At 47.3% G+C, this 20,404-nt stretch overlaps 7 protein-coding genes across 7 annotated transcripts; 2 read left to right on the forward strand and 5 right to left on the reverse strand.

Moving 5' to 3' along the window:
- Positions 1-5: 5 nt before the first annotated feature.
- Positions 6-1,943, reverse strand: E1B28_008825 (uncharacterized protein; the record flags this gene model as incomplete). Its single annotated transcript, XM_043153659.1, has 6 exons — positions 1,347-1,943; positions 1,223-1,294; positions 828-1,169; positions 527-771; positions 303-467; positions 6-251 (listed from the first exon to the last, which is right to left on the reverse strand). The coding sequence occupies exons 1-6, from the start codon at positions 1,891-1,893 to the stop codon at positions 6-8; spliced, it is 1,617 nt and encodes a 538-aa protein (XP_043008943.1). The 5' UTR covers positions 1,894-1,943.
- A 96-nt stretch (positions 1,944-2,039) lies between these two features.
- E1B28_008826 (uncharacterized protein) lies at positions 2,040-5,735 on the reverse strand. Its single transcript, XM_043153660.1, has 13 exons — positions 5,555-5,735; positions 5,400-5,472; positions 5,230-5,339; positions 5,081-5,179; positions 4,195-5,028; positions 3,878-4,135; positions 3,666-3,827; positions 3,493-3,612; positions 3,345-3,440; positions 3,088-3,294; positions 2,798-3,035; positions 2,617-2,745; positions 2,040-2,562 (listed from the first exon to the last, which is right to left on the reverse strand). Exons 3-13 carry the CDS (start codon positions 5,308-5,310, stop codon positions 2,525-2,527), a joined length of 2,262 nt encoding a protein of 753 aa, XP_043008944.1. The 5' UTR covers positions 5,311-5,339; positions 5,400-5,472; positions 5,555-5,735; the 3' UTR covers positions 2,040-2,524.
- Positions 5,736-6,204: 469 nt separating this feature from the next.
- Positions 6,205-10,129, reverse strand: E1B28_008827 (uncharacterized protein; the record flags this gene model as incomplete). The annotated part of the gene is made up of 18 exons (XM_043153661.1): positions 6,205-6,239; positions 6,294-6,301; positions 6,372-6,534; positions 6,590-6,776; positions 6,844-6,984; positions 7,059-7,220; positions 7,282-7,431; positions 7,491-7,555; positions 7,608-7,866; positions 7,926-8,174; positions 8,234-8,902; positions 8,961-9,190; positions 9,243-9,386; positions 9,442-9,598; positions 9,657-9,730; positions 9,784-9,794; positions 9,851-10,042; positions 10,101-10,129. The coding sequence occupies 18 exons, from the start codon at positions 10,127-10,129 to the stop codon at positions 6,205-6,207; spliced, it is 2,925 nt and encodes a 974-aa protein (XP_043008945.1).
- A 263-nt stretch (positions 10,130-10,392) lies between these two features.
- E1B28_008828 (uncharacterized protein) lies at positions 10,393-10,859 on the reverse strand (the record flags this gene model as incomplete). Its single annotated transcript, XM_043153662.1, has 3 exons — positions 10,393-10,547; positions 10,614-10,739; positions 10,799-10,859. The coding sequence occupies 3 exons, from the start codon at positions 10,857-10,859 to the stop codon at positions 10,393-10,395; spliced, it is 342 nt and encodes a 113-aa protein (XP_043008946.1).
- A 178-nt stretch (positions 10,860-11,037) lies between these two features.
- Positions 11,038-14,817, forward strand: E1B28_008829 (uncharacterized protein; the record flags this gene model as incomplete). Its single annotated transcript, XM_043153663.1, has 7 exons — positions 11,038-11,525; positions 11,577-12,224; positions 12,273-12,910; positions 12,957-13,825; positions 13,880-14,012; positions 14,063-14,214; positions 14,272-14,817. 7 exons carry the CDS (start codon positions 11,038-11,040, stop codon positions 14,815-14,817), a joined length of 3,474 nt encoding a protein of 1,157 aa, XP_043008947.1.
- Positions 14,818-15,048: 231 nt separating this feature from the next.
- Positions 15,049-15,607, forward strand: E1B28_008830 (uncharacterized protein; the record flags this gene model as incomplete). The annotated part of the gene is made up of 4 exons (XM_043153664.1): positions 15,049-15,067; positions 15,119-15,211; positions 15,271-15,484; positions 15,544-15,607. 4 exons carry the CDS (start codon positions 15,049-15,051, stop codon positions 15,605-15,607), a joined length of 390 nt encoding a protein of 129 aa, XP_043008948.1.
- An 83-nt stretch (positions 15,608-15,690) lies between these two features.
- E1B28_008831 (uncharacterized protein) lies at positions 15,691-20,382 on the reverse strand. The gene is made up of 15 exons (XM_043153665.1): positions 20,198-20,382; positions 19,748-20,145; positions 19,375-19,697; positions 19,205-19,322; positions 18,331-19,150; positions 18,095-18,281; positions 17,915-18,047; positions 17,766-17,863; positions 17,283-17,708; positions 16,976-17,230; positions 16,621-16,925; positions 16,519-16,570; positions 16,279-16,465; positions 16,010-16,229; positions 15,691-15,960 (listed from the first exon to the last, which is right to left on the reverse strand). Exons 1-15 carry the CDS (start codon positions 20,355-20,357, stop codon positions 15,713-15,715), a joined length of 3,930 nt encoding a protein of 1,309 aa, XP_043008949.1. The 5' UTR covers positions 20,358-20,382; the 3' UTR covers positions 15,691-15,712.
- Between the last annotated feature and the right edge of the window lie 22 nt (positions 20,383-20,404).

Raw genomic sequence — 20,404 nt, forward strand, 5'->3', positions numbered from 1 at the left:
CTCGTTCAGTCCAAATCCTGTCCCCTCTTGGCCATCATCTCCAAATTCCTCGCATTCTCCATGACACCGTTTAACCTTTGCCATTCGAAATCAATGACCCTGCGTTCATCCAGCCATTCACATATCGCATCTGCATCCTGAATGTCCTCAGGAGGTTTCCTCCCTCCTGCGAATGCTACACGTACGAAACCCGTGTCTTCACCCCCTTGAAGGGCGCGGACCTCCTGGTCTACGGACTTGAAGAGGGAGTACTACGGAATCATGTGAAAATCACGGTCGCTCAAGTAGCGGAGAACACTCACTTCCCAATGCGTTATGTCGTGATAGACTCGAGTGCGCCTTGCACAAAAGCGACCCAGGTTGAACTCCACCAAAACCGTACGGCGTTTCTGCGAACTGATGTCCGAGGCACTCTCATCGTTGTCCTCGTCATCTTCGTCGTCTTCTGATTCCGATTCCGCTTGTACCTGTTTAAGATTCACCAATTGCTCGCATAGGAAATTTGGAAAAAAAAAACTAATCTGACCTCGTACCCTAGATGACAGTATTTCTTCCCAGAAAGCCGCGCCGAATAAGTTGACATTCGTGCTCCTAGATGACAAGCATCACATCCGGGAAATGCGAAATCGAGGTGAACCAAATCAAAGTTCGGATGCCTCTCAAGAGCGTTTTTGAACTCAGGCCGCCAAACAGAGGAAGCAACAAGTGAGTCTCTCAGCCCGAGAAGTTTTCGTCTGAACATCTGTAACGGTACCGAGAAATATTCTTCACCTTCCGAGAATAATTTTTTAGTCCACGGGAGAAGGATCTGGTAGAAGGATAGTTACTTTCTAGTTGATTGAGCATGAAGTCGTGCCTATCCGAAGGTTGACGCGTCGCGATATGAACAAAGAATTGGAATATTTTTTTGAACTGGTGGGATAAGTCCTGGTGCGATTCCATACTAAACTCCAGTGGTAATACAGCGGGCGCGTTGTTGTCGTCCTCGACAATGAAATCGTTGTCAGATGCGAAATCATCCACCTCTTCATCCTCATCCTCGTCCTTCGAACCATTCGACCTCTCTACGTGTGGTTTTGCGCCTGCAAAGGGTATGAATTCTTCTTCTCCAAAGCCACCGTTTTCACGGTCCGATTCAGGGAGCTCCATCGGCTTCCCTTGTTTCTTTCCTGTCAACATCCTGTCAACAATGAACCGAGTGGATGCTTGAGAGGTGGGTTACTTTTCAGTTTTTCCAGATTCCTTTGGAACGCGGTTTGTTTTCCCCGGGCACGAAATCTATCATTGAGGATGTCTTAATCAAGTCAATCTGAGTGTACCAGGTATAACGAGAAGCTATCACTCACGATCAGTGCCTAAATCGTCCTCCGAACTCTCTTCAGAAGGAATGGATGACGAGGCTCTCTCTCCTTTTACTAGCCTCCGCCTTCGTTTAGGTTGTATAGGAACATCCTCCGAGTCTGTAGTGGAGACGGACTGTTTTCGTTTCGTCGATTTCTTGACCGTTGTCGTACGTGTTTCAGTCTGTTTTCGCTTACGACGAGATACCAAAATGTCTCCTTCAGACTCGGAGTCATCGCTAGCAATGACAACCTTTTTCCGTTTCGGCGCTAATGTCCGTGTGCGCAATGTTTCTTCTTCTTCGTCATCGTCGCCACTGGACTGTTGTAGGGGTTCAAATCTAATCGCAGCTATATCCGAAGTTTCGTCGTCGCTGTTGTCAGATAGGTGGAGTCGCGCTTTAAGTTGCGATTTGGTAGGACTCCTACGAGATTTGGGTTTGGTTGGTGATCGCGTAGATTTCGCAGGAGAAGAAGGCATGTGGTCAAGAAGGGATGTTTGTGTCAATTTTGGCGTTCCTTGATCTTTTCGTGCTCTTTTCTGAGGTGCCATTGAGGATTACTACACGGTGAGGAACCTGCGTGACGTCTCAACATTATCTTATCTTATGCTTATTGTCCCAGATGGATATCTGCAACCACCCTTACCAAATTGCGCTTACGCATCGGCTATCCAACTGTAATTTCCAAAAAAAAAGTCAAAGGCTTCAACGTTCAACGCACGTCGCTAGGTAATCAACACAGGTCCTTGAGAGTCTTGTCAACAGTAAGTTATAACAGCAAATTATTGTACCAATGTATGTACTTGGTATAATGTGATGGAGATTGGTATACGTAGAGTAGTGTTCAAGATGGGCATAGATAAAAAATTGACTGGATAACGAGAGCAAGAAACGCCGGATATAAAGCGAAGGTAGAGGATAAAGGCATTGAGAGTAAATGGAGCGTAGTTTCCAAGAAAAGTGTCCCGATCCACAATTAGTAGAGATGTACCGTTGCGATGCGAGGATATCCAAAAAAACAAACAAAACAATGCGAGAACGTCCGGTAAATAACATACGGAAACAGTTGTGTTGAGAGGTAGAGCTGCAGAGGTGTAGATTATAATGGATTGTATGTAATGATAGGTGCCTATCGGAGAATTAACATGTGGTTGAAGTAAACTTTTGAAGTAGCATTGCAGGCTAAGAGGGAGCGTTGTATTTATCTATCAGGCGCTCAACTAGAAAAAAAGAGAATCAATAACTGGTGAATTTGGCAATGGGAAGATACGAACTAGACAAGAGATGTTTATTGTAGGCACTGGAGTACCGGCGCATCGCTGGGATTTGAGTTCGAATAAGGCCTATCAAGAGGTCACGTTGATCCGAATCAGCCACCACGACCGCTCGTTGCAAGACGTAATCTAGAAAATCCCATCAACACATCTTCAGAACCTAGTAGAACCCCAGACTCACTTCCGAATTGATCCTTCATCATTGAGGCGACGGGGGTTGCTCCTTCGTGCTTAGGAACTAGCAATTCATCGACAAGAGCACGGCGTGTCCCGGTATCGGAGGCTTGAAGGGCCTTCTCGCAAACATTGGAAGCAAACTTGTGACGGGCCAATTCCAACAAATGACCACGCAAATTGGAAATGACCAAAACTCTATCTTGAGGTTTACCGTGTTCAATAATGAATTGTATGACATAATTCTGAATATATCATCAGAGAAAAAGAAAAACAGAAACCGAATACTGGACTTGCCCCATATTGATCCGTCATTAATTGGACAGATCGACGGTGAAGTTCTTCAAGCAAGGGAGCCACCATGTCATAAGGGAGATGCTCCAAACAGCGCTGGAGTACCCGACAACCGTACGAGTTTGTCGCTAGGTCCATAACACTACCTCGGAAATTATCGACGAATACCAGGCGTTCGGGTGAGACACGTTCAATTAGTTTTTGGATAACCTACAGGGAGAATTAGTACAGCAAGGATCAAGCATTGACGTTGCACATACGTGATTCCCGTGTGGGTGTCGTACACAGTCTTGTATGTGAGGTTCTAATTCGCGAACGAAGCCGGCTTGTTGATTGGGGAGTATGTATTCAATAGCCTAGTGTGACGCGTCAGCAATATTGCCCATGATTATTTCGAAAGCGCTTCACCTTCTGCACGACACGACAGCCGTACATTTGCATAGATAACGGGAACACATGTCCCTCCATTGCGTTCGCTAACCTCGTCTTTTGCACCTGCGTTCCATGTTCGAAAATTTTCTGAATAACCTGAAGAAGGGAATGAACAAACACCACATTGCAAACAGCAAATATAGACGCACATAATTACCAAACACATCTTGGATTAGCTGCAATGTGTTATTGGGGACGATTTCATCGAACACGACTTGTTTGTCTTCACTTGAAGCAGTCTCCAACTTTTGCTGAATGAACCGAGAACCGTGTTGGTCTCCACTAAATTCGACTATGTGACCGTATATATCCTACGCAGGAATCAGTCGGTGTATCTCGTTTACGGTATGGGATAACGCACCCTGAGCTCCCATATCCGTGACCTGTTGGTTCTGAACTCCTCAAGCAAGGGACTCCGAAAAGACATCCCAGTCTCCCGTCGCATTGCTGGATGTAATCCCTGCAAACCAGGAATAGTGGGACCAAACCCAGGCACCATGAGAGACATTTGTGCACCGTAGTCCATTGGAGGAAGGTATCCATGTGGTGGAGGTGGTGTGGACTGCAGCGCATTAAACATTTGAGTCTGACGGGAGATTATTTGCTGTTGCATATTATACTGGGTGCGTCCGTAATATCAGCAACGCTAGCACCATCTGAGAAATACTAAAGCCTTACCGAAACTTCACGCTTTTTGTCTGCATGTGCTGGAGCTACGTGGTTCATCAATGGCGGAAGTATCATGCTAGGAGCGGTAGGCGGGTACATCATCGGTTGATGCGGGGGATAATAAAATTGGGATTGAGGTGCACGGGAGGATCCATAGTCGTAAAAGACATTCTGATGCTGCTGGCGGTGGAGATCTGGCATGGGATTGAGGGTGAGGTTTGGAGGACCGACATTGGCCCCGTGAAACATGGGAGGTGCAGAGGCATTTCCGGATGCGGTAGTTCCATACAAGGAAGGGTCTGATGGGCCTCTATAGGCATCGTAGCTATAAGAATATTCGGGGTAAGGGTCGCGGGCAACGGGGGGATAATAGTTGGGATATGCTCCGTAGGGTAGTCGAGGCTGTACTAAGGAGGGAGCTAAACGTGGCAGAGTACCTTGGTTTACTTGGATCGGGGGATGCATGGGTTGCCCGTGTTCTCGGTTGACGGTAAACTCATCTTCGACAGCCATTCCGCGAATGGCTAGTGACAAGTCATCGACAACAGATGAAGCCGGTACAGGGTCAAATCCTGCCGCTGGGAATCCTGCCTGCTGACATGAAAAGCCCGCCATGAACGGCGGGGAAGTATTGGGGTTAAGACGAGCAGCAGTGGGTTCCTTTCCGAGGTCGTGCTCCCCGTAAAATTGAGGATGAGCTTTGGGGGTGGACCTCGAGGATGTCCAACCTTCGTGTAAGTTTCCACGATGTGAAACATCAGGCTGTACGGGAGAAAGGTCACCAGGCGTGACAGGAGTAGACTGGGAAGGATTCCGTTTAGATGGGGAAGGAGAGCTCCAAACCTGCAACTGAGGTGACTTCCCTTCAAAACCACGACAATAATTTTATGCTCACCTGCCAACCTGAATTATACCCCGCAAGGTTGGCTGCGCCACCCACACCAACACTTAGCATGTTCCCGGTCGTGTTCGGAGTGAGCCGCTTTGGGGTGAGCTACGAATGAAGGTAAATTGGGTGGGACCTTGACAGTGTTGGAAACGCACGTTCGAAGGAGAGCCTGTTGGGGAATGGTTTCTGGAATGACTGGACGATCCAGACAGCGTTCGGGATGACTCTCTTGACATATAAAAATGGAAGAAGGTAATTATTATGTCTACACTAAGAGTAATAAGAATGATGAGATAAAAACGCGAGAAATGGGAGGTGTACGTACCTGACTAACGGCTGACTAGACGCAGATACACCGAATCGAAAACGTGAGCGACTGTAGTCTATATGGTGTAATACTGAAAGAAATGGTGGTTAGAACTCAGAAGGATAATGAGCCTAAAAGGAGGGAGAAGAATGTTGAGTAAAGACGCGACTTACAAGTAGATCAAAGGGAATTGAACAAACAAAGGAGCGTGACTTGTTCTATACGTAGGGCGACAAGTAAAGACCCGAAATGAGGGGAGAAGGAGAAGGCCCTTGGTTGGATCCAGCGAGGGCGTAGGGAAATAAGAAACAATATATTGTGAACCACGGCGTCTTTAGTCGCGGCATGACGATGCGGTCACTGTCTCAAAAAGGCAATCGTTGATATCCAACTTCGAAGAACTCACGCCATGTGGCCCAGCTGGTCACACTGTCACCCACAACGCTGACAAGTGCTTATCTAATTCCTTGCTAGCTCCTTTCGGTCCCTCGACTTCGCCGCACATTAATTTCCTGGCCATCCTGAGTCGTTTGCTCGACTTCGCCGACTTTCTTGCTGAAAGGAAGAAAAAAAAAGTACGTACATCCTTTCACTTGAACAAGCACGTTGCTCTTGCATCTCCATTCTAATATCGCAATGGCTACGTTGCTTATTCAGGGCTGGCTGAATAGATACTGAGAATAGGACCCTGAGGGCACCTTCTCCGTCCTCCGCAAAAATCTATTATAGCCCGATCACTACTAATTTCGACTAAATGAAGAATACAATGGGTATGTTTGTCAAGGAAACATAACGAACGTTCAAACGTGAATGCTAGACAGGTCTATCGTGAGTTGAAGAACCAAGAAGCCCGTTTTGCTGTTTGAAAGAAGTTGAGCGCTTCTGAGCAGGCACATTTAAATCACAACTTACCTCCAACACTAGAAAAGAAAAAGATTCATCACAGATTCGCGTCGGTAATCTCAGGCGATGGGAAAAGAAAAAACTCACCCGGCTTCCTCATTCTGTAATCTAGAGAGTGGACTGGCACTGGGTGGATTACCTGCGCCACTAATGGGTGCCGGTACGGAACTTGAAAAAGCGGAACCTCCGCCTCCCCTCAATGGCTTAGCGATCCTGCCAAAGCTCAACGGGGACGACACTGTTTTTTGTGCTGTGCGGCAACATCAGGATAATGGCCGTCTCTTGACAGGAAAATATCCACGTACCCCGAGCCTGGTCAAGTCTGTCTTTCACAGCTTGCAGTTGCGCCTCAAACTTCTGGTTCTGCACCGATAACCGGCGATCGGCGTCTTGGAGCAGAGCCTCCAAGTTCTGTATGCGTTCATTACGTGCAAGCAGTTTACGTTCCGCGATACCAGCCTCTTTCTTTAGAGTCGAATTCTGGTCCACAAGCTGCAGAAATGAAAATTTAACGAACGGCACGTCAGGTGGCAAATGAACCGTTCGAGTTCTTTCTTACCTGCTTCTGAACGACAGTCAGTTGCTCCAGATTCCGCTCCAAGAACGCCATCTTCTTCTGTTGTGCCTTGCTGTTGCTGTTTCGGATCACGTTGTTGTATTGTTCCTTGATCTCATCTAGTTGAATCTCAAGTTCGACGACCTATTGAGGGAAAAAAAGTTAGAATGGAAGTCAGGGAACCTCGGCTTGGGGCCGTGGCGGCACAAGCTACTCGCCTTTTCGCATCGGTTTTGCAAATCTCTCATGAGGGACTTCTTTACACCGTCGAATTCTGCAAGTTGCACGTTGATTGCTTTTCGTGTCCGTTCGAGGTCTTGTGCGCTCTCCGCGAGGTTCTTACCACCCTCGATACCAGCGGAAGTTACAGCGAACGCGCGCTAGATTAGGGCGGAAGGAAGGTAAAATAAACGAATTCGAAAATATTTCGAGATGACTCGCTTTCAATTCTTCATTGACACTCTTCAAGCTATCGATTGAGGCGTTGACACTACGGGCTTCATTAACCTTCACCTCCAATTGTTGTTTCAAATTATTGATCTCGTTGATATGAGCATCCCGCTTGGCGGCGTATTGCGCTTCTAGCTTGTTCTGTTTTTTCATGCGAAAGAGTAAGGATAGTGCAATTGAATGGTAAGGACTTTCAAAACCTTGAAGTCGGTCATGGACTCCGCAAGGTCGGCGTTACTGGTTTCTTCATCATGTATAGTTTTCTCTGTAGAAAAGTATGTTCAGTAACAGATAACACGACAGCAGCCAATACGGACCTAGTAACTCCTCATATTCAGTTTCTAAGGCAGCGACTCTACTCTCCAACTCGTCTCTCCTCCTTACGAGCATTTCATTTTCTTCCTGGCTCTGTCTTAATCTATCCACCGTATCACGGATCAAGCTCTGCCCTTCCGCGAGCTGACGACGGATAACGGTCAGATCTTCTGACGTCAAAGAGGTCCCGTCCGCGTCTAGATTGTCCAACTTGATAAGAATCGATCTCAACTGCTCGTCCTTCTCTGAGAACGCCCCTTGCTGTGGAAATAGCTAATTTAGCGGGATTGGGAGAACGGATATACTGGATCAGCACTCACAGCATCAAATTTCGCCATCATTAGTACCATCTTCTCGTGTTTACGCTTCTCTTTATCTTCGGCGGTAGCATCCTTTTGGGAAGACTTGAGTTCCGAAATCTGCCCCTTCAGGTCTTCCAACTCGTTCTTAGCATCTGTATTCTGTTCCTTAAGGATATCGATCGTGATGATGCCTTCTTTGTTGTCATAATCCAATCTCTCCACTTGCAGACGCAATTCACTCAGTTGAGAGGACATGGCCTTGTTTTCCTGGTCAAACATCAAGAATCTCAGAGTTACGATTCGATACTGCAAATGGCACAACAGACCTTGCTGACGGTAGCCTCCTGTTCCTTTAAGAAGGTCAACTCCTCCTTGAGTTCTTTGACCAGCTTCTCGGCGGTCTTCAGTGCACTCTCCCTCTCCGCAAGGGCATCACTGAGCTCGTTCTCTCTCCTGAGGAAATCCTCGCGTTCGTCCTTGTCCAAACCGACGACTGTGGGTGTCTGCGGTCGGCTGTCCAGCTCGGACCTTAATCCTTCTAGAGTAGGGTTTACGGGTGTCATACTTCGTGAGGTTGACATCGGTGTGGATGGTGTAGGTGATGTCGGGGGTTTCTTTGTTGAAGCAGTAGTAGTAGCAGATACCGGAGCGCCCGACTTGGTCGGTGTTGCCCACTCCGCCTCTTCCACACTTGCGCCAGAGCGCCATATTGCGAGCTCTGCTTCAAGAGCCGCGATATACTTCTGATAGGAGGTGTTGGCAGCTTGCGCTTTGGCTAACAGGCCCTTGAGTTCGAGCGGTGACATTTCAGCATTGACTCGAGCAGAGTTCTTGATGGATTTTGCGCGGATACCGAAACGCAAAGTGGATAAAGTTTCAGCTTCGTTATAGGACGAAGGAGAACAGTTGATGATCAAAGTCGTTCGAGAATTTCCACCGAGAGATTCTTGTAGAATTCGGGTGAGTTTTGAATCACGGTAGGGTATATATTTGACCTGGCAAAAGATGGGTCTAGCAACAACAAATGAAAGAAAGCGAGGGGAAAGACACTACCTTCGGGTCGGTAAGAGCATTGATGACCATCCCAAGAGCCGACAAGGACTTATTGATTTTCTTTGCTTCTTCCAGCGTTTGTCCAGAGGCACCTGTTTTCCCGACCTTTTCTGAACCGGCCAAATCGACGAGGTATAGGTTACCCGTCTTCTGCGCTCCTGTTTCTGTGTTCTTCTGGTTAATTGCGATAAGGAAGATCGAATGCGACCGAGATGATTCAGCATTCATATCTTCAACCACATTAGCAGATGTTCTTGCAGAGAAATAGATACAGCAGCATACTTGTTGAAGAAACGACTCGAGCAGCTCCTCCAGTACGCATGATCTCGTACACTTCTCGTGCGCTGCTGACATAGTAGTCGGATAAATTCTTCACGTAGACTCCTCTCGATTTTTCCTCATGCACTTGCAGGTTGTCATTTTGAGCTAATGACGACTGATGATGAGTATAGGAACAGTTAGGATAGAAGGTGATACATACGTGCAAGTAGATCGCGAATCTTCTCCAAATATATTTCCATGTAAGAAACTTTAACGAGGTACTCCAAATGTGCGTCGCTCTCAACAATAGATTGGAATATCTGCTCCGTTATTCGAGGTATTATACCCTTAAGTTCGTCTGAGTCGATATCAGCACCCTAAGGTACGACGTGAGTGCCAGTAATCGCAACCGGCAAACATCAGCACTAAACAGACCATCATCGTAAACGTCTTGCCACTTCCGGTTTGACCATATGCAAAAACTGTTCCGTTGTAGCCGTCCAGCACATCTAGAAGGAGAGGTTCACCAGAGTAGCAATGTCGATCTTGATGTCGATCTCACCTTTGACGATGCTGAAGAAATTGTACGTTTAGTGGAGAAAGTTGACAAAGTTCGGATTAAGACGCACTCCTTAACGCCATAATCGAAAACCTCTTGCTGTTTGGTTCCCATTGGGAATACTCTATCGAACGTGAATCCGTCTTTTTCAGGTCCAGTCACTTGCTGCTGGGATCGCAGCTGGACTGCAGTGAGATTGTCATCAAAATTGACGACTATTTCGCCACCTTCACGATTTTCTATTGAATTCTGAGGTCGAAATCTGAACGCTTGGATTAGAGGACAGGTTGTGTGACTGAGAACGTGGATAGTCAACACACCGACAGACGACCTTGATATTGTTTGACATCCTGGGGTAGTCCGTTCTATCCCAGACCGTAACGTATAAGACCAAGAAAATATAAAGGTTGGATGAAAGAACCAGAAGTCGTCAAAGAAAGAAGGTGCGTGCGTGAACCCTGAGTCAAAGAGCCGTGTTTATCAATGTTACTGCCGTGTTGCTATAGCCATATTGCTCCGACTCCTCTTCTACTTTCGTCTCAGAATTAGTTACTCATTCGAGGACCTCATTCTCAAGCTACAAAGCATAATATACATATCTAAAGTAATCGTTCACTCGATATCACTGCCTTCGAGAGATGGGCTTCTGGTTACAGCAACTGGACGGCTGGAGGACGCGGCAGGCCGACGGCCTATCGTTTCAGCTTTTTGTGCGTCGTCTGCAGCATCGATCCACTCGGAATATATGTCAATAGGTTCTGTTAGATCTATAGCGAAAGAAGAACAAAATTGTCGAAGAAGTGTGTTTTGAGTATAACCACAATGCCACTCACGATTAACTTTGCCTTGATAGCGCTGGTCACAAGTCCTGCACACCAAATATCCAATCCCTTCTTTCCTGTCAATTCGGACGGTCACTGACTTGTCATGGTGGCAAAAAAGACATGTGAAAGTTGTATCTGCGCAAGCCCGGCGTTAGGATTCAGAGAAACTTCAGAAGACAGAGACTTTGGTGTACCGAGGGGAACTTTTTGTCTCGTTGGACCTGGTTTGCGAGATGACTTTTTTCTTTTACCCATGGTGGGCGAGAGCAAACATGCCGCTGATCAAGTTAGCGGCTAATACTAACGTCGACTTGTCTGGAGCGAACACGTGACTCGACGCGGGCATTTAGTGTTGGTTTGTTTACGTCGTGTTCTAAGTCATTTATAGACGTCCATCGGGGGCTTGAGCAGCCTTCTCGCTACAAATCTATCTATGGCTACCCGTCGTCCCCCATCTTCGCGTGCGACATCAAATCCTAAAGCCATGGCGCCTCTTCCTCCTAGATCTCGCTCAGTAATGTCGAAATCCGCTCCTTCCACCCGGGCTAATGAAGAACAGTCCAGCAACGCTGCCACCGGTCAAAAATCCGCTCGGAAGAACGAGGAGGCGGATACGAATATTAAAGTCGTCATTCGCTGTCGCAGGCGCTCGGAACGAGAAATCCAAGACAACTCGCCTATCATCGTAACTTCGGAAGGTGCAAAGAGCAGTCAACTTTCTATCGAAACAGCATCCCCACAATCCACCCTTGGCGTCGTGACTCTTCCACCTGTCAGGACGTATCCTTTTGACTTGGTTTTTGGTCCTGAAGCTGACCAGGCATTGGTGTACCATGAGGTTGTGAATCCTATGTTAGAGCAGGTTGTAGAGGGCTATAACTGTACACTGTTTGCATACGGACAAACAGGAACGGGGAAAACGTTGCGTATCCATTCATAATCTCTTGACTCATAGACTAACGACTCTCTTAGTTACACCATGCACGGCGACCTCCTACCAACTCCCATGGGAAACCCCTCTTCCCATGCTGGTATGATACCCCGCGTTTTATTTCGTTTATTTCACCACCTCGAGAAAAAAAACACGGACTTCAGCGTGAAGGTATCCTATATCGAGCTCTACAATGAGGAATTGCGCGATCTGTTGGCGTCCGACCTAGCGGCACCCATCGGATCCACTCAGCCGATGGGTTTGGGGTCTAAGGACAATGGGAAGGCGTTCGACGGCGGGCTGAAGATCTACGAAGATTCTAACAAGCGAGGCGTCTTCATACAAGGCGTTGAAGAGATTCCCGTCAAGTCTTGTGCAGATGCGCTTGCCCTTCTAGCTAAAGGCAGTCATCGACGCCAGATTGCAGCGACCAAGTTCAACGACCACTCTAGTAGATCACACTCGATATTTACCTTGACAGTGCACACGAAAGACAATGGTATCGTTGGAGAAGATCTACTGAGAGTTGGAAAATTCAATTTGGTCGACTTGGCTGGTTCAGAAAACATTGGACGGTCGGGAGCTGAAAATAAGAGGGCGAGAGAAGCAGGAATGATCAATCAAAGTCTTTTGACGTTGGGGAGAGTGATAAATGCGCTTGTTGATAAATCTCAACATGTCCCTTACAGGCAAGTGCGATTTCTACGCTCCCGTCGCTATCACTCAAGACTGAACAGGGAATCAAAATTGACGAGACTACTTCAAGACTCCCTCGGTGGACACACTAAGACGTGTATCATTGCCACTATATCACCTGCGCGCTCGAATCTGGAGGAGACTCTTTCTACCCTCGATTATGCAATGCATGCGAAATCTATTAAGAACAAGCCCGAACTCAATCAGCGAATGACTCGCAACTCACTACTCAAGGAATATATTGCTGAAATGGAGCGCCTCAAGTCAGATCTGCTAGCAGCAAGGGAAAAGAGTGGCATCTACATCTCCGAAGAGTCCTGGGCACAGCTCACAACCGAGCAAGAACTCAGACAAACAGAGCTTCAAGAGGCAAAGAAGCAGGTAGAAATTATTGAGAACCAGATGCGGGCCGTACGGGAAGAGTTCGAGCAGAGTATTGGCCTGTTGATGAAGCGAGACGCCGAGTTGAAAGAAACCAAAGAGAAACTGGAGGTGACCGAGAGTGAACTGTTTGAGAAGGGCGCAGAATTACAGGGTGCGAAAGTTGCTTTAGAAGAAGAAATATTTGTTCGACAAGCATTCGAAACGACCGAAGATGCTCTCGACTCCGTCGCCCACGGCTTGAAACTGGTTGCTCACAATAGCATACAGGATCTTGGTGGCTTGTTTGATAAACTTCGTAAGTGATCCCGTCATTGTTTCTCATTATATTAATCAATGTGTAGATCGCAAAAGTTCCGTATTGGATTCTAATTCACAGGCTGTCGAAGTCTATGGCAAGACCATTACTTCAGCTGCGGGCATTCTTTCGTTGAGACTTGACGAGTTCGTTGAGTCTTCCACTACCAAAGCCGCCGCACTGCGACAGATTGTTCAAGAATTCGGAGCGAGGGAAACGATGACCCTCGGTTCACATGTCAGCGGGATTGAAAACCAACTTCAGGTCATAAATGACGCTTTGCAATCCATTCGTGCCCACAATTCCACAGAGGCTCAAGCCCTCGAGGGTTTTCGGAAGGTCCTTGGGAAAACATGCGATGCTCTTCAGACTGGCTCCAAACAGTGGGAAGAGAGCATGACTGCAAGAAACGAAGAAATCCATCATCAGCTCGAGAGCGCACTGTTGGACATTTCCTCGGAATTCGCCAACAGTATCAAGGTGTTGCATGCTCTGCTGGAATCGATATTGTCCAGTACCTCAACGTTTGTCGATTCTCAGCGTGAATCGATTCTTACCGTCCATGCAACTGCGAATGACGCTGCTCAAGCCGAGATCGTGCGACTTCGGAAACAGAACCAGGAACTTTTGCAGGTGCTCGAGCAACAAAAGGTCGAGAACGCCAAAGCTAAGGATAATCTGATCCAACGCATATCGGGACTGCTGGGGGACTATGTAGAAGCTCGAGATCAGGACTTGCGGGCGGCCTTGCTTCCAATGAGATACGTCAACGAAGTTGCCATCGATTCTATGGGCTCATTTTCGGAGCGACATCAAATGATCATAGACGGCATGCAAGGCGAGGGCACGGCATTAAATCAGCATCTCGAAAAAACCAAGAAACAATCCAACGCAATGACAGAAGAGTCAACTAAGGTCAAAGAGGACAAAAATTCATCATTTATTTTCTACTGATTGGGTTTCCTACAGGCGTCCACCGCGGCACGAGAAAGTGTCCAGTTAGACCTTTCCAATGCTAAACGGAAAATGTCGAAAGAAATTCAATCATACTCTCGAGAAGTTCAAGCACAATCACAAGCCATGTCCTCCTCTTGTACGGAAGGTATGTGTATAAATGGATGAGACGGGCCGTGCTCTAAAGCCTTCTATTAGCATTCACGACCTATTCGAACGCTAAGCGTGCACGATTGGAGGCTGTAGAAACGACAGCTGGAAATGTACGATCAGGTCTCGGTCTTCTGCACCGTGGTCTAAATACGGTGTCCGGAAGTGTGCAGACATACGTTGAACACACCACATCACATGTGAGTATATTTTTTTCTTCTTACGATCCATCTTCAACTAACTCCACTCCGATCCAGACCAAAGAACTTCAGAATATGGCAGAAACCTTTAAGGACGTTGCGAGCACGAGCTTCTCGTCTCTCCAACAAGGCTATGCATTATTGAGGAAGGAGTCCACCAAGCAAGATGTTCCAACTGGCAGCACACCGCGCAAACGCAATTGGCAGTACGTCGATAGTTGGGACTTGACAAAGGAAAGGGATATACTTCTACAGGAGTGGCGTACTCGTGAGAGTTCTTCTGTTGGTGGTGAACCTCCTGTGCCCGAACAATCACCTCTACCGGATGATACTACCGCACTGGAATTAGACGGAGGGCAGGAGGCCACTCCCGAGAACTTGTCAACCAATGAGCCGAAATCGCCTCCAGAGTTCGTGCCAGATTTCAGTCCCCGAGAACATGCGTTCCCGAACCACTCATTACAAACCTCAACGTCTTCGACGACTTCAGGGGATGTACTGATACCCGGTAAAGGGAAGTCGAAAATATCGAGCAATCGGTACCCTCCGTTGGCAGATACCCGTAACGTTTATTCGACCCGTACTTCAAGACGACCTCGATAGACTATCCTCCCCGTGTATCCTACTGCTGTAATTATAATTATTCGCATATTACTTCTATCTCGACACTTGTATACTTTCGAGTAATGAACTGGAAACTGCCTTATATGGTTTCTGTCACGTTCAACCCCCGGCAGCGGAGGCACAGCGCTCTCCTTGTCACTGCCAGCCTTACCAACGTTACGCAGTCATTGAATCAATCCTCAACATTTCTTCAAGCTGATACTTCCTACCATGGCTGCAGGCCTCAAAAGTCAGTAAGCCTACAAAGTTTATCACTTCAAGTATTGAAAAACATCCTCAGCTGTTATCCTGTTGTCCTTTGTGCTCGCCGTTGGTTTCCTACTCATCATTCTCTCTTGTGCGCTCTGGCAAAATTGGTTACCCCTACTAGTTGGTGCGTCGGATCTATTTATATTCTGTAAAGAATCCTACTGAATAGTGAATGTTGCCTAGCATTGACCTTCGTTATTGCACCACTGCCTAACGCGTTGTTTTCTCATTGTGGTTCCGACGATTTCTCCGGTGCATACGAATCAGCTGGACCGATTGATATTGGACGCTTCCTCACTTCCGTCATTGTTGTGAGTGGTTTTGCGTTTCCGGTTGTTCTGGCGCACTCGGGGGTGATTGATAAGACGGCCTGCGCAATGTCTATCGTCGGTGGAGGGTGTGTTTATGTTTCTTGCTCTTCCTTACTGTCTTTCTCTAACCCCACCTTCCTTCCAGTTTGGTTTATGGAACCATTATAGCTTACTCCGCAGCCTTCAAACAAGAAGAAGAGTACGAGTAATGCTAGCGTACTGTAACTTTCCCAGTGTGGATGAGTGTAAAAACATTCTTAGGCTATTCATACAAGTTCTCGCGATCTCAACTTCTATTCCAATGCCCGATCCCTCTACTCCTCTGGACCCACGATACATGCAAGGTGTGTCATTCCTTTCTCGTGCTGATGAGGATTCCCAACAACTTTTGCGACGGCATTGATATCAAAGCGACCATGGCTGAGGAAGCATATCCCTACATCAATTTCTTGAGACTCATTCTTACCGAGTGTGCCGACTGGAATTTCAGAGAGCGCGCCGTCATGAATCATGTGCTCTGTCGGTTCAACATGTATATTAACGGTCAATGCGTGAGGCGTACCTGAGCAAAACATAAGAATGAAAGGCAGCTGAGGTAAAAGAACACTTACGCGACATATTGGTGATTTTCGTTCGCAGACGTAGTATGTGATAAGAAGGTGGATAATGCTTTCCATGTTTTTGTGCCACAGGAACCGCCGAACCTGTACCGGTAGCATGTCGAACAAGTGAGAGTCTGACAACAATAGTCTCCGAACGCAATGTTTCCAACATGTTCAAAGTGAGGCGTTGTCGCCGAAGGGATAAATCACCAAATCGAGTTCCGTTGGCCTGGCAGGAGGATAAGAACAGAAACTGATAGAAGGATGGAATGGAATACCTCTTGCCATCTACAACACAGTGACTTGAAGAGCTCTTCACGATACCAGAACAACTCTCGCTGTACCTTCTGTTCATTTTCAGGGAGCTTGGATTTATCTACAACGAATTGCCTATCGGACAAGGTAGGGATTGGCCGAGAAGTATGTTCTTCAGAAAGGATGAATTTCCTGATCGGAATGATGACCCTAAAGTAAAGAGGTGAGTATACATGAGTAGTATCCATATCTCTAAAGCTTACCGCGATGTTAGACCAGGTGGAATGGTCACAGAGGACCCCGCATCCGGAACGCCTGAGAAATCACTGAGCCACAATGTTGGATCACAAGTGGAATGTACATACCGTCTTGCATCCGATCAACAGACACCTTGAAAGGAGAACCGTACGCGTTCCTTACATCTACCGCAAATAAGCACCAGTTCGTTTCGTTGTCGATGCCTGCTGTGGGTATCCGTTCCTTGCTGGACTTGTCAAGGTGTTTGGGGAAGAACGATGGGAAGGGAAGAATGTCCATCCCATGGCACTCTAACATATGATACACTGTGACCATTAGGGGGAAAGATAACTGGCGAGTATGGAGGACGTCAGAAACGTCTGGGGCGCTGCGATGTACATATGAATATGAAACATGTATTGTTCCCGCTGTGCTACAGAAGCATGAGTTGTTGACTTAAATTAGAGACCCAGTGTCACATACCAACCGACCTTGCCGAAACAAGAAATGGTCAATGAGGTTTTACGATGAGGGGGTATTGTCATATCGTCCTTCTTGTTCCAAGAAAACACTGGTTGGTTTATTAGAGCATACTCGGTTTCATAAGTGTCAAACACCGAGAGGTTGCCTTCGGCGAGCGCTTGTTGAGCAGGAGCAATTGTAGAGTCACTACAGACAAGCCGTATGAAATCGATAGCTAGCGGGGATATGTTCTCGAGTGTCATCTGTAGAGTTGACCTAAACCCGCAAGAAATCAGCAGCACATTCTTCCCATCAAGACTGAACGCACATTTCACCGTCGTATAACATAAGAGCGCCATGAGTTACAGATGTACGCCGGATTCGTAGAAGCGGTTGCTCGGGCACGACTTTGCACTCCAGATAACGGATTGTCCTATCGGAAGCCCCTTTTGCCAGATGTTTGCTCTGACGTTTGATGGCCTTCTCCCATGGTAGAGCTTCGAGGCCAGAATACTTGAAGCGGTCCGATTCGGATTGCAACGAACTGCGATCTCGAGAACAGCGCTCTTCTTCATCGAAAGTCGCCAACGGGAGATGAATCTCCTTTCGAATACCTCCGGGCGTCTGAACGATGCAGCCTCGAATCACAAGATTACCCGTTCGCTGAGGTTTTCCTTCAAGGATAACGGGCTGGTCCGTGCAAGCTGGAATGACAACCCTGATGGGCTCTGACAGGAATGGGACTCCCGATGTGCTGTGTACAAAAGGGCGGATCAAGACCATTCTTTTCCTTTCATGCTGCACTCCGTACCTTAACGATACGCACTCCAGTTCTAAGTCGAATGCATAGGGATTGTGAAGTAGCACGACGAATTCAAGGACCTCGTTCTCTATAACGAGTTGTCTGTCCTGTTCACACATCATTGGAATAGAGCAATTTTGAGCAAGTAACGTACTGACCTGAGCATTATCCACACGCCTAGGATTGTAGAGAAATGGATCAGTGGCACCAGTTAATATAGTGTTAGGATCGGATGGTCGGGGTTGAAGCGCGGACATAGGCTTCTCAATCGGTAAACGTATCAAAGGGAGTCTGTTGCTATTATGAGACATCCTACACGAAAGAAACGGTACACTTACGGTGCAAGGGCAATGCTGACTATAGGTCTGCTGAGCCAGAACTCGACTCCTGTACTGGAACCTCTCCGTTTGGCGGTAGACAAGGCACGAGCAGCCGTCGAGTATAAATGATACTGGTCTCCGGGAGTAAGGACATCGATGAGGGTTTTCAATGACGAGAGGGCGTATTGTGCGACAGCAAGGAAATCTATCGAAACTTCCAGCTCCGTACAAGATCGGAGATGGTCGCCACTTACCGGGCAACGCCTCAGCAACTGCGATAGACTCTCTGATTACCCCTACTTGGAGTTCTGGCCATCCAAATGGCTCCTGGTTATCTGCAGTATCGTCGGTAGCAGGTGAAATTGGGCTGTCAAGTAAGTCGACAGTTTTCACGGCATCCAAATTCACACCAAGCACTCGACAAACTCTCTTTAGAAGCTCCAAAACGCTCTGGTTCCCATCAGAGCGCTCAGTTAAGCGTACTCCGACTTGAGTGGTTGAATTGGCTGTTATACCGTGGATACCAAGTCCTGCCCCGTTGCTAAAAGGGGGATGGCTTCCATCTTCACGTCCGCAAACGATAAGATCCATTATACAACCGAGAACTTCTCGCAGTATATAGGCCTCCTTCCTCTTGTAGCCCAGGCAAGAATACATGCTAGCCATCACCTCAAGAATGGATATTCGTTCCCGGACACCAAGATGGAGAAGCCATGGTCCGTGAGCCTGAGCAATGACATTGGAAATGGAGTGGCGCGAAACTCCAGATATCATACTAAGCCTTTCCACCTTAGACCAGGAGTCCCGTGTTTCCTGAGTAACGGTAGGAGGTACGTATGGGATTGGGCCAGAATGTAGCATTGTCGTGAAAGCTAAAGGTCCCCAGCCTTTGGCCGACCAGATGGAAAAGAGCAGAGATGAATGCCGCAGGACACATGTGCAATAGAGATATGACAACAAGGACATATTCTGCTCGCCCTCGATGATTGATGGCTTACAGTACAATGCAGTCGCTTGAGTCAACTTGTCTGAAGATTCACTCCACGGCTCTCGCGAAGTATTGGAAGATGTTTGCTGAAACCGTCTCAATCAACACAAAAGCATCGCCTGAAGATTGCCGTGACTCACTAGGCCTTGGCCAGTCGACCATGCATCGAGGACCGAAATAGTAGCTAGCCCTTCGAGGGCTGATGCCTGCCATATGCTGTCAACCGAGGGCTTGAATAATTGCAAGGCTTCAGTATACCTGAAGCCCCAATTTCAGATTTTGCGTCAAAGTAAGAAAAAGTGGTGTGTACCATATACTAGCGTCTTGCGTCCTTCCGGACAAAAGAAAGAGGTCGGCCATCACTTTGTACAGTCGTCCATCGGATGAAGCAGCCCCGATTCCACTGATTCGTTTCTTGGCCGTTGGTACGCCAAGGGACGAGTTTCGCTTCATTTGGGGCGCAGATAATGAAGTTACTCTTGATATTTCCGGGTGGCTGTTGTGCGAGGGTAATGTAGGAAGGCGACCGCTGGTCATATCCAGAGACAAAGGCATTTCTGATAGAGGAGGGAGTGTAGGGAGGGAGGATGCATTGAGATATTCATTGCCGAGTGGGTTTTCGAGTCGTTGAAGCTGAGATCATGTTCAGTTTACATTAATGTATGACATACGAAAGAACGCACCAATACACTGAACTCGCCAAGTATGTTTGAACAAAGGTCCGCCAAAAGGGTCCCGATGTACAACTTTGTATTCCCCATCACACTTGGAAAGATTACCAGACCTGGAATGCTCTCATTCCCGGAAATACTAGAAGTACCATCACCCTCTTCGAATACGAAGCAGTTCTTCGCGAGAGGATACGGCACGTCGCCAGAGAACATAGTGAGCACGGCAGAATTGAACTGAGAGTTCACAGAGGAAATGTTTACGGTCTGAGAACATGACGCAATCCCGATAACAGCCAAAGGAAAGTGAGAAGGTCGAATGAGAGAGAGCGGTGAATGGGGAGCTGGTGGGGGGTGGGAAGGGTAGCTCAGATGTAAATGACCCATCGAGAGGGGCTTTGGTGTAAATCGAGCTATGATGCATCATTAGATCTAGGGATTAGGAAGTAGTTCAAGAAATCGGACCTCGTTCATCGTTGTTAGCCTCCGGAATGTCTCCAAGGCGTATGGAGTCGAAACTTCGGATTTCAGAGGCATGTTTCTCAAACAAGGTAGAAGATATAGGTCCTATTGGAACCAATAGAATTCGGACTTGAGCTAGAGAAGCAAATACATGAGTGTCCATCGAGAGTCCATGCGATCGTGGGTCAGTGCACGCGCTGAGCTCATGAC

The sequence above is a fragment of the Marasmius oreades genome, chromosome 5 (assembly GCF_018924745.1).
Source record: "Marasmius oreades isolate 03SP1 chromosome 5, whole genome shotgun sequence".
In the NCBI taxonomy this organism is placed as follows: domain Eukaryota; kingdom Fungi; phylum Basidiomycota; class Agaricomycetes; order Agaricales; family Marasmiaceae; genus Marasmius; species Marasmius oreades.